The sequence below is a fragment of the Pipra filicauda genome, unplaced genomic scaffold, assembly GCF_003945595.2.
Source record: "Pipra filicauda isolate LSUMZ 115617 unplaced genomic scaffold, ASM394559v2 scaffold1028_size36273_pilon, whole genome shotgun sequence".
NCBI classification, from domain to species: domain Eukaryota; kingdom Metazoa; phylum Chordata; class Aves; order Passeriformes; family Pipridae; genus Pipra; species Pipra filicauda.
In genome coordinates, this window is record NW_024103461.1 from 803 (window position 1) to 16463 (window position 15661).

At 57.6% G+C, this 15661-nt stretch overlaps 4 protein-coding genes across 4 annotated transcripts; all 4 read right to left on the reverse strand.

The window, feature by feature from the left end:
• Nucleotides 1-541: 541 nt before the first annotated feature.
• LOC113990579 (feather keratin B-4-like) lies at nucleotides 542-1464 on the reverse strand. The gene is made up of 2 exons (XM_027726125.2): nucleotides 1325-1464; nucleotides 542-1085 (listed from the first exon to the last, which is right to left on the reverse strand). Exon 2 carries the CDS (start codon nucleotides 1063-1065, stop codon nucleotides 721-723), a length of 345 nt encoding a protein of 114 aa, XP_027581926.2. The 5' UTR covers nucleotides 1066-1085; nucleotides 1325-1464; the 3' UTR covers nucleotides 542-720.
• Nucleotides 1465-4659: 3195 nt separating this feature from the next.
• LOC114002353 (feather keratin B-4-like) lies at nucleotides 4660-5698 on the reverse strand. Its single transcript, XM_027748272.2, has 2 exons — nucleotides 5432-5698; nucleotides 4660-5192 (listed from the first exon to the last, which is right to left on the reverse strand). Exon 2 carries the CDS (start codon nucleotides 5170-5172, stop codon nucleotides 4828-4830), a length of 345 nt encoding a protein of 114 aa, XP_027604073.2. The 5' UTR covers nucleotides 5173-5192; nucleotides 5432-5698; the 3' UTR covers nucleotides 4660-4827.
• A 3072-nt stretch (nucleotides 5699-8770) lies between these two features.
• LOC114002354 (feather keratin B-4-like) lies at nucleotides 8771-9979 on the reverse strand. Its single transcript, XM_027748273.2, has 2 exons — nucleotides 9534-9979; nucleotides 8771-9302 (listed from the first exon to the last, which is right to left on the reverse strand). Exon 2 carries the CDS (start codon nucleotides 9280-9282, stop codon nucleotides 8938-8940), a length of 345 nt encoding a protein of 114 aa, XP_027604074.2. The 5' UTR covers nucleotides 9283-9302; nucleotides 9534-9979; the 3' UTR covers nucleotides 8771-8937.
• A 2345-nt stretch (nucleotides 9980-12324) lies between these two features.
• On the reverse strand, nucleotides 12325-13075 carry LOC114000391 (feather keratin B-4-like). The gene is made up of 2 exons (XM_027744679.2): nucleotides 12974-13075; nucleotides 12325-12734 (listed from the first exon to the last, which is right to left on the reverse strand). The coding sequence occupies exon 2, from the start codon at nucleotides 12712-12714 to the stop codon at nucleotides 12373-12375; it is 342 nt and encodes a 113-aa protein (XP_027600480.2). The 5' UTR covers nucleotides 12715-12734; nucleotides 12974-13075; the 3' UTR covers nucleotides 12325-12372.
• Between the last annotated feature and the right edge of the window lie 2586 nt (nucleotides 13076-15661).

Genomic DNA, 15661 nt, shown 5'->3' on the forward strand with positions numbered 1-15661 from the left:
CACCAGGGATCAGTTGAAGACCCACAACAAGGTGAGATCCTGGCCCAGGGACTCCCAGGCAGGAGGAATGGGGAGTGGGCAGCCAGAGGGACAGTGCAACAAGGGCAAAGAGCTGGGTGAGCTGAGGACCCCGTGGAAGGGTGGGTGGTGAGCTGGACAGCCTGCATGGGTTCCCCAAGGTCCTTGGAGCACGAGGGACAAGGACATGGGGCCTTGTGTGGGTGGTCCTGGGACGTGTGTGTGAGGGGAGATGGTGTAAGAGGGACTGGAGGTGTTTGGGGTGGGAGCAAAGGGTTGGGGTGTGCCAGGGAGTGTTGTCATGTCAAAGCCGGAGTGTGATGGGTGATGGGCTGGTGTAACTTTGTGACAGACCCTCAGGAGTCAGTCAGTGCTGCTGCTGGTGGTGGTGGTGAGATATTTCCTAGGAGGGGGCCTGTGGTCCTTTTCCACCCACCCCACTGGCCTGTTGAGGCCTGGCTGTGTAGGGGGTGAAGTTGTAAAAGCCCTGGTAGAATAAAGGAGGCAGAGGCGTCTCAGGCTTTGATGCAGGAGAAGTTTATTGACTGAAACAAGTGAAAAGACAGGAGCAGGGAGTGGGATGGGCGAGGTGTGAGGTGCAAGTAGGGCAACCATCAGCCGAGGTGCTTTGCTTGCAGGAGATATTGGTGCAAGAGTGAGAAGGGCAGGTGCAGGGGGTGTCAGCTGTGATGGCAAGGACCCTCAGCAGGTGCCAGAGCAGCCCAGGCCTGCCAAGCCAGAGCAGCCCAGGCCTCCCAGGCCGTAGCCAAAGCCACGGCCATAGCCCAGGCCGTAGCCTCCGGCCCCAAAGCCGCCGGAGATGGGCTGTCCCTGGACGTTGAGCTCCGTGCCCAGGGCAGCCCCTGCGGTGGATCCAACGGCAGAGCTCTGGGGGAAGGAGGTCATGATGGGCCCTGGGAAGGTGACGCGGACGGGGGAGGGCTGGATGAGGACGGTGGAGTCCTGGCACTGCCTGACACCGGGCTCGTTGCAGCTGTTGGCCAGCGGGGTGGGTCCGCAGGGGCGGCAGAGGTCGTAGCAGGCCATGGGTGTGGTGTGGAGGGGCCCTGGGAGGGCAGGCAAGAGAAGGTGAGAGAAGGTGAGAGCAGAGAGGGGTGCTCGGCAGGTGGGGGCGGTGGGGGTGCTCGGGGCGGTGTTGCAGGAGGGCTGGTCAGTGGGGAGGCTGGTGTGGGGCTGTGGGGAGGCGTGAGGGCTGCTGAGGCTGGGTCCGAGCGTGCTGGCCGAGAGGGGCCAGGGGGGCGGTGTGTCAGGAGCAGGAGGGGGTTGTGAGGGGCTGGAGGCTCACCTGGTTGTGGGCAGAGAAGGCAGGAGAAGGCTTGAGGAGAAGCGTGGCAGGGAGAGAGGCGCTGGGCCGGCTTTTATGCTGCTCCCGCAGGGGCGGCACAGCCTTGGCCCAGCCCTGTCAGCTGGCGGCAGCTTTGAGGAGTTGGGATTTGGGAGGGTTGGTTTGTTGGATGTGTGTCAGGGAGGACTGAATAAACAACCAGAGCCTCGTAGAGGTGTGATGTCATCAGTGAGGTGATTTTGTGGCCCTCGTGTGCTGTGGTTTTTGGATGTGTTGTGGATTGTTTATCCTCTTCTTTGGTGTGACTGGATGTCCATCAGTCATTGTGTCGCACCCAGGAATACTGAGGGAGCCATTTGATGTCCTGGGGAGGTCACTCTCCATCAGCTTGGAAAGGTCATAGTCCTTTGGAGCACTTCTGGAGGGATGAAAAACAGCTCATCCCCTGGAATCGTGATTGAGATCAAGAGAGAGGACCTGGAAACCTTGAGGCTGTTCAGGCTGAATTCAGGCTGGTCAGGTTCGATTCCTATGGTCCCCTTGGACTTGTGAAATTTTCATCACAACATACTTGGTCATTTAAATAATTCTTGACCTCCTGAAGAGATGCGTTAAGCAAACACCCAACGGGGCTCAATCCCTTTTTACCCTGGCTGGTCTGTGACGCCAATTCCCTTATTCTGCATTCAAGCCATGAGATTTTACAATGTATAACTCCTAAGTTGTAACATCCTCTGCCCGTGAGCAAAAACTATAATTCCTAGTGGATGGTCACTGCACTCCTCTCTCCTCTTCTGTCATTTTGCGGATGTTCCTTTGTGGAATTCTGTGATTCCATGTCCTGCCCTTGAGACCGCGTCCATCTGACCTTGGCGGCAGCTTTGATGAGTTGGTTGTTGGGAGGATTTACAGGAAATATGGGGATCAGGGCATTTGTCTGATGTGAGCAAAGCACTGGAGAGGTGGGGTGTCATCAGTAAGGTCCCCCCGTGTCCCTCGGGGGCTGTGGTTTGTGGGTGAGTTGTTTAGAGGGGCCCCATTCCCTCTCAGCCCTGTCGGGCTGGTCTGGGCTGTGCAGCCATGCCGGGTGTGAGGGGCTGCCCCTTCAATCCCATTCCTTCCTTCCAGCCTCACTGCCAGCTCACTGAGCCTGTCTTTGAGCCTGGCCTTTGTCACTGGCTGTGCTCTGCTGTCAGCAAGTTGACCCTTTGGGGTCACAGGGCTTGTGCTCTGGTTGAAGACGAGCGTCCAAAGAAGAGTTTGTGCCGGGCGTGAGGGGCTTCTCCTTCCATTTTGTTGGATTCCTCTCCAGCTTTCTCCCAGCTCACCCAGCCTGGTTTTAGGCTCAGCCTTGCCCACTGGGTGTGCTCTCTGGGGGCCTGGTTGCCTCTACTGCTGTTAAGGTTGGATCTGAGTGTCTCAGGTTCAGCTGACAAGGTTTTGGTCTCAAGAGTTCTGCAGGTGTGGCTTCTGGGAGAAGGTTCCAGAAGCTTCCCTGGTGTCTGACACAGCAAGTTCCCACTGGATCCATGTTGGATCAGCCGCTGGACAAAGCAGAGGCAATCATGGATGATGCAGGGATTCTGTGATCACAGCCTGTTCTGGAAGGGGCACAATTAGTGCTCCAGAGGAGCTGGAAGAGAGAAACCATGGGAGAGGAAGAAGTGTGGGGTGCTGAAGGGCAGTGCCGAGGGAGGGGAGGAGGTGGCCCAGGGGCTGTAGCAGAATGTGCTGTGCAGCCCGTGGAGCAGAGCATGGTGGGTGAGGCTGTCCCCCCGCAGCCCCTGGAAGTGCAGGGTGGAGCAGAGATGCAGCTGCAGCCCCAGGAGGAGCTGCCAGCAGAGCCAGGGAGTGCCCAAAGAGGCTGTGAGGCCGTGGGGAGGGCGAGCTGGAGCAGGCTCCTGGCAGGACCTGTGGCCTCCTGGAGAGAGGAGCCCGCCATGGAGGAGGTTTGTTGGGAGAGCTTGGGAGCCCCTCCAGAGCCACGTTGGAGCAGCGTGTTGCTGAAGGCCTGAGCCCGTGGGAGGGAGCCAGGCTGGAGCCGTTTGTATGGAAATGCAGCCCAGGGGAAGGCCCCCGTTGGAGACTGTGTGTGTGGGATGGAGCCCACGCTGGAGCAGGGGCAGAGTGTGAGGAGGAAGGAACAGGAAAACCAAGGTGGGATGAACTGACCCCAAGCCACCTTGTCCATTGCCCTGAGCCACTTGGGGAGAGGGGGCAGAGAACTGGGCAGTGAAGTTGAGCCTGGCTGAAGGGAGGGGTGAAGGGAAGGTATTTAAAGTCTGTTTTTCTGTCCCATTATCTTACTCTACGGTTTGATTTTTAAGGAATGAAATGAATTTCCCTGGGTGGAGTCTGTTTTGCCCACAATGGTGATTGGTGACTGAACTCCCTGTCCTTAACTCCACTCAAGAGCCTTTCTCCATCTTTTTCTCTCTTCTGTCCACCGGAGGGAAGGGACTGAGAGAGGGGCTTGGTGGGCACTTGGTGTCCTGCAAAGATCAACCCCAACCCCACAGAGCCCCAAATTGTCATCAGAGCAGGGTCCCAGGCTTGTCCCTGCCCCTGGTTCCAAGGTCTCCAGGCTGTGCCTGAGGAATGCCCAGTGACGGTGACCTCACCAAGGGGACTTGCTGTGGGACGTGAGAGCAGAGGGATGGGGGCTTGGGGTCACCTACACAGGTGATGCAGGGCCCCTGGAGAGGGAGGCTGGTGGTGCAGAGACCCCCGGAATGGGTCCCTGTGGGGCCCTGCAGTGAGCAGGGGATGGTGGCCGGGGCATCTCCACCACGGATCAGTTAAAGACCCACAACAAGGTGAGATCCTGGCCCAGGGACTCCCAGGCAGGAGGAATGGGGAGCGGGCAGCCAGAGGGACAGTGCAACAAGGGCCCAGAGCTGGGTGAGCTGAGGACCCTGTGGAAGGGTGGGTGGTGAGCTGGACAACCTGCATGGGTTCCCCAAGGTCCTTGGAGCACGAGGGGACAAGGACATGGGGCCTTGTGTGGGTGGTCCTGGGACGTGTGTGTGAGGGGAGATGGTGTAAGAGGGACTGGAGGTGTTTGGGGTGGGAGCAAAGGGTTGGGGTGTGCCAGGGAGTGTTGTCATGTCAAAGCCTGAGTGTGATGAGTGATGGGCTGGTGTAACTTTGTGATAGACCCTCAGGAGCCAGTCAGTGCTGCTGGTGGTGCTGGTGACGTATTTCCTAGGAGGGGTCTTGTGGCCCTTTTCCACCCAACCCGCTGACTTGTTGAGGCCTGGCTGTGAAGGAAGTGAACTTGGAAAATCCCTGGTAGAATAAAGGAGGCAGAGGCGTCTCAGGCTTTGATGCAGGAGAATTTTATTGAGACAACAGAATAAAAAGAAAGGAGCAGCCAGTGGAAAAGAGCACGTCTGAGGTGAAAGTAGGGCGACCATCAGCCGAGGTGCTTTGCTTGCAGGAGATATTGGTGCAAGAGTGAGAAGGGCAGGAGCAGGGGGTGTCAGCTGTGGTGTCAAGGACCCTCAGCAGGTGCCGGAGCAGCCCAGGCCTGCCAAGCCAGAGCAGCCCAGGCCTCCCAGGCCGTAGCCAAAGCCACGGCCATAGCCCAGGCCGTAGCCTCCGGCCCCAAAGCCGCCGGAGATGGGCTGTCCCTGGACGTTGAGCTCCGTGCCCAGGGCAGCCCCTGCGGTGGATCCAACGAAGGAGCTCTGGGGGAAGGAGGTCATGATGGGCCCTGGGAAGGTGACGCGGACGGGAGAGGGCTGGATGAGGACGGTGGAGTCCTGGCACTGCCTGACACAGGGCTCGTTGCAGCTGTTGGCCAGCGGGGTGGGTCCGCAGGGGCGGCAGAGGTCGTAGCAGGCCATGGGTGTGGTGTGGAGGGGCCCTGGGAGGGCAGGCAAGAGAAGGGGAGAGAAGGTGAGAGCAGAGAGGGGTGCTCGGCAGGTGGGGGTGGTGGGGGTGCTCGGGGCAGTGTTGCAGGAGGGCTGGTGAGTGGGGAGGCTGGTGTGGGGCTGTGGGGAGGCGTGAGGGCTGCTGAGGCTGGGTCCGAGCGTGCTGGCCGAGAGGGGCCAGGGGGGCGGTGTGTCAGGAGCAGGAGGGGGTTGTGAGGGGCTGGAGGCTCACCTGGTTGTGGGCAGAGAAGGCAGGAGAAGGCTTGAGGAGAAGCGTGGCAGGGAGAGAGGCGCTGGGCCGGCTTTTATGCTGCTCCCGCAGGGGCGGCACAGCCTTGGCCCAGCCCTGTCAGCTGGCGGCAGCTTTGAGGAGTTGGGATTTGGGAGGGGTGGATTGTTGGATGTGTGTCAGGGAGGGCTGAATAAACAACCAGAGCCCAAGAGAGGTGTGATGTCGTCAGTGAGGTGATTTTGTGGCTCTTGTGTGCTGTGGTTTGTGGGTGCTTTGTGCTGACTGGGCCTCCTCTTCTTCTGTGTGACTGGATGTCCATCAGTCATTGTGTCGTACTCAGGAATGCTGAGGGAGCCATTTGATGTCCTGGGGTGGTGACTCTCCATCAGCTTGGAAAGATCATGGTTCTTTGGAGCACTTCTGGAGGGATGAAAAACAGCTCATCCCCTGGAATCGTGATTGAGATCAAGAGAGAGGACCTGGAAAACTTGAGGCTGTTCAGGCTGAATTCAGGCTGGTCCGGTTCCATTCCTATGATCCATTTGGATTTCTGCAATTTTCATCACGACATACTTGGCTATTTAAACTTTATTTCTTGACCTCCTGAAGAGATGCATTAAGCAAACACTGAACGGGGCTCGATCCCTTTTTGCCCTGGCTGGTATTTGATGCCAATTCCCTTATTCTGCATTCAAGCCATGAGATTTCACAATGTATAACTCCTGAATTGTAACATCCTGTGCCTGTGAGCAAAGACTATAATTACTAGTGGATGGTCAGTGGGCTCCTCTCCCCTCTTCTGTCATTTTGCGGATGTTCCTTTGTGGAATTCTGTCATTCCATGTCCTGCTCTCGAGGCCGCGTCCATCTGACCTTGGCGGCAGCTTTGATGAGTTGGTTGTTGGGAGGATTTACATGAAATATGGGGGTCAGGGCATTTGTCTGATGTGAGCAAAGCACTGGAGAGGTGGGGTGTCATCAGTGAGGTCACCCCGTGTCCCTTGGGGGCTGTGGTTTGTGGGTGAGTTGTTTAGAGGGGCCCCATTCCCTCTGAGCCCTGTCGGGCTGGTCTGGGCTGTGCAGCCGTGCCGGGTGTGAGGGGCTGCCCCTTCAATCCCATTCCTTCCTTCCAGCCTCACTGCCAGCTCACTGAGCCTGTCTTTGAGCCTGGCCTTTGTCACTGGCTGTGCTCTGCTGTCAGCAAGTTGACCCTTTGGGGTCACAGGGCTTGTGCTCTGGTTGAAGACGAGCGTCCAAAGAAGAGTTTGTGCCGGGCGTGAGGGGCTTCTCCTTCCATTTTGTTGGATTCCTCTCCAGCTTTCTCCCAGCTCACCCAGCCTGGTTTTAGGCTCAGCCTTGCCCACTGGGTGTGCTCTCTGGGGGCCTGGTTGTCTCTACTGCTGCTAAGGTTGTATCTGAGTGTCTCAGGTTCAGCTGACAAGGTTTTGGTCTCAAGAGTTCTGCAGGTGTGGCTTCTGGGAGAAGGTTCCAGAAGCTTCCCTGGTGTCCGACACAGCAAGTTCCCACTGGCTTCATGTTGAATCAGCTACTGGACAAAGCAGAGACAATTGTGGATGATGCAGGGATTCTGTGATCACAGCCTGTTCTGGAAGGGGCACAATTAGTGCTCCAGAGGAGCTGGAAGAGAGAAAACACGGGAGAGGAACAATATTGGGGTGATGAAGGGCAGTGCCGAGGGAGGGGAGGAGGTGGCCCAGGGGCTGTAGCAGAATGTGCTGTGCAGCCCGTGGAGCAGAGCATGGTGGGTGAGGCTGTCCCCCCGCAGCCCCTGGAGGTGCAGGGTGGAGCAGAGATGCAGCTGCAGCCCCAGGAGGAGCTGCCAGCAGAGCCAGGGAGTGCCCAAAGAGGCTGTGAGGCCGTGGGGAGGGCGAGCTGGAGCAGGCTCCTGGCAGGACCTGTGGCCCCTGGAGAGAGGAGCCCGCCATGGAGGAGGTTTGTTGTCAGTACTTGGGAGCCCCTCCAGAGCCACGTTGGAGCAGCGTGTTCCTGAAGGCCTGAGCCCGTGGGAGGGAACCAGGCTGGAGCCGTTTGTATGGAAATGCAGCCCAGGGGAAGGCCCCCGTTGGAGACTGTGTGTGTGGGATGGAGGCCACGCTGGAGCAGGGGCAGAGTGTGAGGAGGAAGGAACAGCAAAACCAAGGTGGGATGAACTGACCCCAAGCCACCTTGTCCATTGCCCTGAGCCACTTGGGGAGAGGGGGCAGAGAACTGGGGAGTGAAGTTGAGCCTGGCTGAAGGGAGGGGTGAAGGGAAGGTATTTAAAGTTTCTTTTTCTGTCCCATTATCTTACTCTACAATTTGATTTGTAAGGATTCAAATGAATTTCCCTGGATGGAGTCTGTTTTGCCACAATGGTGATTGGTGACTGATCTCCCTGTCCTTAACTGCACTCAGGAACCTTTTTCCATCTTCTTCTCTCTTTTGTCCACTGGAGGGAAGGGATTGAGAGAGGGGCTTGGTGGGCACTTGGTGTCCTGCAAAGATCAACCCCAACCCCGCAGAGCCCCAAGTTGTCAGCAGAGCAGGGTCCCAGGCTTGTCCCTGCCCCTGGTTCCAAGGTCTCCAGGCTGTGCCTGAGGAATGCCCAGTGACGGTGACCTCACAAAGGGGACTTGCTGTGGGACGTGAGAGCAGAGGGATGGGGGCTTGGGGTCACGTGCACAGGTGATGCAGGGCCCCTGGAGAGGGAGGCTGGTGGTGCAGAGACCCCCGGAATGGGTCCCTGTGGGGCCCTGCAGTGAGCAGGGGATGGTGGCCGGGGCATCTCCACCAGGGATCAGTTGAAGACCCACAACAAGGTGAGATCCTGGCCCGGGGACTCCCAGGCAGGAGGAATGGGGAGCGGGCAGCCAGAGGGACAGTGCAACAAGGGCCCAGAGCTGGGTGAGCTGAGGACCCCGTGGAAGGGTGGGTGGTGAGCTGGACAGCCTGCATGGGTTCCCCAAGGTCCTTGGAGCACGAGGGGACAAGGACATGGGGCCTTGTGTGGGTGGTCCTGGGACGTGTGTGTGAGGGGAGATGGTGTAAGAGGGACTGGAGGTGTTTGTGGTGGGAGCAAAGGGTTGGGGTGTCCCAGGGAGTGTTGTCATGTCAAAGCCTGAGTGTGATGAGTGATGGGCTGGTGTAACTTTGTGACAGACCCTCAGGAGCCAGTCAGTGCTGCTGCTGGTGGTGGTGAGATATTTCCTAGGAGGGGTCTTGTGGCCCTTTTCGACCCAACCCAATGGCCTGTTGAGGCCTGGCTGTGAAGGAAGTGAACTTGGAAAATCCCTGGTAGAATAAAGGAGGCAGAGGCGTCTCAGGCTTTAATGCAGGAGAAGTTTATTGAGTCAAAAGAGTGAAGAGAGAAGAGGAACAAATGGGAGGGATGCAGTGTGAGGTGCAAGTAGAGCGACCATCAGCCGAGGTGCTTTGCTTGCAGGAGATATTGGTGCCAGAGTGAGAAGGGCAGGTGCAGGGGGTGTCAGCTGTGATGGCAAGGACCCTCAGCAGGTGCCAGAGCAGCCCAGGCCTCCCAAGCCAGAGCAGCCCAGGCCTCCCAGGCCGTAACCAAAGCCACGGCCATAGCCCAGGCCGTAGCCTCCGGCCCCAAAGCCGCCGGAGATGGGCTGTCCCTGGACGTTGAGCTCCGTGCCCAGGGCAGCCCCTGCGGTGGATCCAACGAAGGAGCTCTGGGGGAAGGAGGTCATGATGGGCCCTGGGAAGGTGACGCGGACGGGAGAGGGCTGGATGAGGACGGTGGAGTCCTGGCACTGCCTGACACAGGGCTCGTTGCAGCTGTTGGCCAGCGGGGTGGGTCCGCAGGGGCGGCAGAGGTCGTAGCAGGCCATGGGTGTGGTGTGGAGGGGCCCTGGGAGGGCAGGCAAGAGAAGGGGAGAGAAGGTGAGAGCAGAGAGGGGTGCTCGGCAGGTGGGGGCGGTGGGGGTGCTCGGGGCGGTGTTGCAGGAGGGCTGGTCAGTGGGGCGGCTGGTGTGGGGCTGTGGGGAGGCGTGAGGGCTGCTGAGGCTGGGTCCGAGCGTGCTGGCCGAGAGGGGCCAGGGGGGCGGTGTGTCAGGAGCAGGAGGGGGTTGTGAGGGCTCACCTGGTTGTGGGCAGAGAAGGCAGGAGAAGGCTTGAGGAGAAGCGTGGCAGGGAGAGAGGCGCTGGGCCGGCTTTTATGCTGCTCCCGCAGGGGCGGCACAGCCTTGGCCCAGCCCTGTCAGCTGGCGGCAGCTTTGAGGAGTTGGGATTTGGGAGCATTTCCATGGAATTTTAGTGTTGTGGCATTTTGGAGACATGACCAAGGCACTGAAAAACTGGAGTGTCAGCAGTGAGGTCACCCCCTGTTACTCGTGTGCTGTGGTTTGTGGGTGTGTTGTCAGGAGAGGCCCCATTCCCTCACAACCCTGCCAGGTTGCTTTGGCTTTGGAGGTGTGCTCTTGGTGAGGAGCTGCCCCTTCCATTGCTTTTGCTCCTTGCCCACCTTTCTCCCAGCTGGCTCAGCCTGTCCTTAGGTCGGGCCTTTCTCACTGGCTTTGCTCTGGGATGGGCTCGTTTACACCCCAAGCTCACAGGGCTTGTGCTCCCCAGTGACGCATCTAAAGAAGGCTGGAAAGAGGATGTGGGGAACTACAGGCCTTTCAGTCTGACCTGAGTGCTGGGGAAGGTTGTGGAGCAGGTCACCTTGAGTGCCATCCCACGGCACATCCCACAGGACAAGGAGGGGATCTGGCCCAGCCATGATGGGTTTGTGAAAGGCAGGTGCTGCTTGAGCAAGGTGAGCTCCTTGTAGGCCAAGGTGAGCCTCTGAGTGGGTGAGGTGGGGTGTGTTTTCCTTTCCACAGTGCTCCCTTTCCGTGTGCTCCTCTTGCAGACGTGTCCTTGTGGTGGCAGCTTTGAAGGGAGAGTTGGCATTTGGGAGGTTGTGCCTGGAATGTACTTGTGGGGGCACTTGGCAGGTGCAGACACTGCCCAGGAGAGGTGGGGTGTCCTCTGTGAGGTCACCTGATGTCACTCCCGTGCTGTGGGTTTGTGGAGTTCTGGGATTCCACGTCCTGCCCTTGGGGCCGTGTCCGTCTGACCTTGGTGGCAGCTTTGATGAGTTGGGATTTGGGAGGGTTGGATGGTTGGATGTGTGTCAGGGAGGGCTGAATTAACAAAAAGGCCAAGGAAATTGGTGGTGTCATCAGTGAGGTCCCGCCGTGTCCCTGGTGTGCTGGGGTTTGTGGGGACCTTGTGAAGGTGAAGCCCCAAAGGCTGCCAGGCAGAGCTGCCCCCCTGGAGCCCAGGGCAGAGTTTGCAGGGGGTTTGTCAGGCGAGCAGTGAGTGTTGCTGGGCAAGGGGAAGCCCTGCAGGAAGGTTTGCTGTGTCACTGGGTGCACCTCTGCCCTCCGGGCCTGAGGTGCTGCAGCCAGGAATGCTGAGGGAGCTGCCTGATGTGCTGGGGAGGCCACTCTGCTCCTCTTGCCATCAGCTGCTCATGGTGCCAGTGCCTGGAGCTCTTCCTGAGGTCTGAAAGAGAGCTCCTGGCTTGGTTTGTGGAGGAAGAGCAGCAGTGACTCCCTGGCTAACTGGCATGTGGTCAGGCTGCCCTCATTGCCAGGGTTACAGTCCCTTGGGATCTCTCCCATTTACAGGACATGATACTCTCTCATTGAAACTGTATTTCGTGACCTCATTAAGAAAAGCAATAAACAAACAACATCCTGGGTTTGGTCCCTTTTTGTCCAGGCTGGTCTGTGACATCAGTTCACTGGTTCATCATTCAGGCCATAAGGTTTCATAACTTATAAGCCCTAATTCTTAATATCTTTTTCTTGTGAGGAAAAAACTCTAATTACCAGAGGAAGGTCACTGTGCTTCTCTCTCCTCATCTATCCTGTTCTGGGTGTTCCTGTATCATATGGAGAAGCCTCAGAGGCTGAGCAGAGCAGCTGCTGGTGGATCTGCTCCAGCTGCTTTTGTGGTTGAGCTGATGTTGTGAACCTTGCACACTGGAGGTTTGACCTCCCCCATTTCCATCAGGATCATGGATTAAGTGCGAGCTCTGCAAGACTGTGGATGACACCAAGCTGAGTGTTGTGGTTGGTTGTCGAGAGGGAAGGGATGGCAGCCAGAGGGGCCTGGACAGACTGGGGAGGAGGACCTGTGTGATGCTCATGGAATTCAAGAGAGCCAAGAGCTTGTGGGTTGTGTCTGTCCCTAACAGGGCTCCAGGCTGGTGGTGTCTGGTTTGAGAGCAGCCCTGTGGAGAAGGCTGGGAGAATATTGGTGGGTGAGGAACTGACTGGGAGCCAGGAAGGTGTCCTGGCAGCCCAGAAAGCCCCCGTGTGCTGGGCTCCTGGCCCCAGTGTGGGCAGCAGGGAGAGGGAGGGGATTGTGCCCCTCTGCTCCTTTCTGGGGAGATTGGAGTTGTGTGCTGAGCTCTGGGAGACTGAGAAGGAAAGCAGGGAGCTGTTGGTGGGATGCAGAGTAGAGCCTTGGGGATGATGAAGGGCTGGAGCCCCCAGTGTCCATGGAGACTGAAGGCAGCCCAGACTGGGAGTTTGTGTGCGAGTGTGGGTGGTGTGTCCAAGGCTGTGTTTGGGCAAGGGAAGAGTTTGTGTCCCATTGTGGAAGGTCCTTCTGTACCAGTCTCTGTTGAGGCTTGTGAAATATTTCCTAGGAGAGAGCTGGTCCCTTTCCCACCCATCCGATGGCATCTGGTGCCAGAGCTCTGTGGCAAATGAAATTCTAAGAGTCTTGGAGGAAGAAAGGATGAGGAGGCATGTCATGTTTTGCTGCAGGAGAACTTTATTGAGAGAAAGAGTGAAAGGGCAGAGAAGACAGTGGAAGGGATCTGGTGTGAGGTGCAGCAGGGCAACCATCAGCTGAGGTACTTGTGTTGTAGCAGATTTTGGCAGAGCCGGAGGTCGTGGTGTGAGGGAAGTTGTGGAGGGCCCTCAGCAGGTGGAGCAGCCCAGGCCTCCCAATCCAGAGCAGCCCAGGCCTCCCAGGCCGTAGCCAAAGCCACGGCCATAGCCCAGGCCGTAGCCTCCGGCCCCAAAGCCGCCGGAGATGGGCTGTCCCTGGACGTTGAGCTCCGTGCCCAGGGCAGCCCCTGCGGTGGATCCAACGAAGGAGCTCTGGGGGAAGGAGGTCATGATGGGCCCTGGGAAGGTGACGCGGACGGGGGAGGGCTGGATGAGGACGGTGGAGTCCTGGCACTGCCTGACACAGGGCTCGTTGCAGCTGTTGGCCAGCGGGGTGGGTCCGCAGGGGCGGCAGAGGTCGTAGCAGGCCATGGGTGTGGTGTGGAGGGGCCCTGGGAGGGCAGGCAAGAGAAGGGGAGAGAAGGTGAGAGCAGAGAGGGGTGCTCGGCAGGTGGGGGCGGTGGGGGTGCTCGGGGCGGGGTTGCAGGAGGGCTGGTCAGTGGGGAGGCTGGTGTGGGGCTGTGGGGAGGCGTGAGGGCTGCTGAGGCTGGGTCCGAGCATGCTGGCCGAGAGGGGCCAGGGGGGCGGTGTGTCAGGAGCAGGAGGGGGTTGTGAGGGGCTGGAGGCTCACCTGGTTGTGGGCAGAGAAGGCAGGAGAAGGCTTGAGGAGAAGCGTGGCAGGGAGAGAGGCGCTGGGCCGGCTTTTATGCTGCTCCCGCAGGGGCGGCACAGCCTTGGCACAGCCTTGGCCCAGCCCTGTCAGCTGGCGGCAGCTTTGAGGAGTTGGGATTTGGGAGGGTTGGATTGTTGGATGAGTATCAGGGAGGGGTGAATAAAGAATAAGAGCCTCGTAGAGGTGTGATGTCATCAGTGAGGTGATATTGTGACCTTCGTGTGCTGTGGTTCGTGGATGTGTTGAAAATTGTGGATCTTCTTGTTCAGTGTGACTGGATGTCCATTAGTCGTTGTGTTGTACCCAGGAATGCTGAGGGAGCAATTTGATGTCCTGGGGAGGTCACTCTCCATCAACTTGGAAAGGTCATAGTCCTTTGGAGCAATTCTTGAGGGATGAAAGAGAGCTCATGCCCTGGAATCATGATTGAGATCAAGAGAGAGGACCTGGAAAACTTGAGGCTGTTCAGGCTGAATTCAGGCTGGTCCAGTTCCATTCCTATGGTCCATTTGGATTTGTGAAATTTTCATGACAAGGTACTTTGTCATTTAAACTTTATTTCTTGACCTTCTGAAGAAATGCAATAAACAAACACCCAACTGGGCTGGATCCCTTTTTGCCCCTGTTGGTCTGTGATGGCAGTTCCCTTATTCCGCATTCAAGCCATGAGATTTCACAATGTATAACTCCTAAGTTTTAACATCCTGTACCTGTGAGCAAAAACTATAATTACTAGTGGATGGTCAGTGGGCTCCTCTCTCCTCTTCTGTCATTTTGCAGATGTTCCTTTGTGGAATTCTGTGGTTCCATGTCCTGCCCTTGAGGCCGCGTCCATCTGACCTTGGCAGCAACTTTGAGGAGTTGGTGTTTGGGAGGGTTGGATTGTTGGCTGTTTGTCAGGGAGGGCTGAAGAAACAAGCCGAGCCCAGGAGAGGTGTGATGTCATCAGTGAGGTGATTTTATGGCCCTCGTGTGCTGTGGGCTGAGTGGGTGAGGTGAGGTGTGTTTTCCTTTCCACAGTGCTCCCTTTCCGTGTGCTCCTCTTGCAGACGTGTCCTTGTGGCGGCAGCTTTGAAGGGAGAGTTGGTATTTGGGAGGTTGTGCCTGGAATGTGCTTGTGGGGGCACTTGGCAGGTGCAGACACTGCCCAGGAGAGGTGGGGTGTCCTCTGTGAGGTCACCTGATGTCACTCCCGTGCTGTGGTTTTGTGGAGTTCTTTCATCCCATGTCCTGCCCTTGAGGCCGTGTCTGTCTGACCTTGGTGGCAGCTTTGATGAGTTGGGATTTGGGAGGGTTGGAGGGTTGGAAGTGTGTTCAGGAAGGGCTGAATTAACAAAAAGGCCAAGGAAATTGGTGGTGTCATCAGTGAGGTCCCCCCATGTCCCTGGTGTGCTGTGGTTTGTGGGGACCTGGTGAAGATGAGGCCCCAAAGGCTGCCAGGCAGAGCTGCCCCCCTGGAGCCCAGGGCAGAGTTTGCAGGGGGTTTGTCAGGCGAGCAGTGAGTGTTGCTGGGCAAGGGGAAGCCCTGCAGGAAGGTTTGCTGTGTCACTGGGTGCACCTGTGCCCTCCGGGCCTGAGGTGCTGCAGCCAGGAATGCTGAGGGAGCTGCCTGATGTGCTGGGGAGGCCACTCTGCTCCTCTTGCCATCAGCTGCTCATGGTGCCAGTGCCTGGTGCGCTTCCTGAGGGCTGAAAGAGAGCTCCTGGCTTGGTTTGTGGAGGAAGAGCAGCAGTGACTCCCTGGCTAACTGGCATGTGGTCAGGCTGCCCTCATTGCCAGGGTTACGGTCCCTTGGCATCTCTCCCATTTCCAGGACATGATACTCTCCCATTGAAACTGTATTTCGTGACCTCATTAAGAAAAGCAATAAATAAACAACAGAGTGGGTTTGGTCCCTTTTTGCCCAGGCTGGTCTGTGACATCAGTTCACTGGTTCACCATTCAGGCCATAAGGGTTCATAATTATAAGCCCTAATTCTTAATATCTTTTTCTTGTGAGGAAAAACCTATAACTACCAGAGGAGGGTCAATGTGCTTCTCTTTCCTCGTCTGTCTTGCTGTGGGTGTTCCTGAATCATATGGAGAAGCCTCAGAGCCTGAGCAGAGCAGCTGCTGGTGAATCTGCTCCAGCTGCTTTTATGGCTGAGCTGATGTTTGACCTCCCCCATTTCCATCAGGATCATGGATTAAGTGCGAGCTCTGCAAGACTGTGGATGACACCAAGCTGAGTGTTGTGGTTGGTTGTCGAGGGGGAAGGGTTGGCAGCAAGAGGGACCTGGACAGGCTGGGGAGGAGGACCTGTGTGATGCTCATGGTATTCAAGAGAGCCAAGAGCTTGTGGGTTGTGCCAGTCCCTAACAGGGCTCCAGGCTGGTGGTGTCTGGTTTGAGAGCAGCCCTGTGGAGAAGGCTTGGAGGGTATTGGTGGGAGAGGAACTGACTGGGAGCCAGGAAGGTGTCCTGGCAGCCCAGAAAGCCCCCGTGTGCTGGGCTCTTGGCCACATTGAGGGCAGCAGGGAGAGGGAGGGGATTGTGCCCCTCTGCTCCTTTCTGGGCAGATTGGAGTTGTGTGCTGAGCTCTGGGAGCCTGAGGAGAAGGAAAGCAGGGAGCTGTTGGTGGGATGCAGAGTAGAGCCTTGGGGATGCT

Bases quoted from the DNA above. Each gene is read 5' to 3' on its own strand.
- LOC114002353 (XM_027748272.2), bottom strand. From the start codon at position 5,172: ATGGCCTGCTACGACCTCTGCCGCCCCTGCGGACCCACCCCGCTGGCC.
- LOC113990579 (XM_027726125.2), bottom strand. From the start codon at position 1,065: ATGGCCTGCTACGACCTCTGCCGCCCCTGCGGACCCACCCCGCTGGCC.
- LOC114000391 (XM_027744679.2), bottom strand. From the start codon at position 12,714: ATGGCCTGCTACGACCTCTGCCGCCCCTGCGGACCCACCCCGCTGGCC.
- LOC114002354 (XM_027748273.2), bottom strand. From the start codon at position 9,282: ATGGCCTGCTACGACCTCTGCCGCCCCTGCGGACCCACCCCGCTGGCC.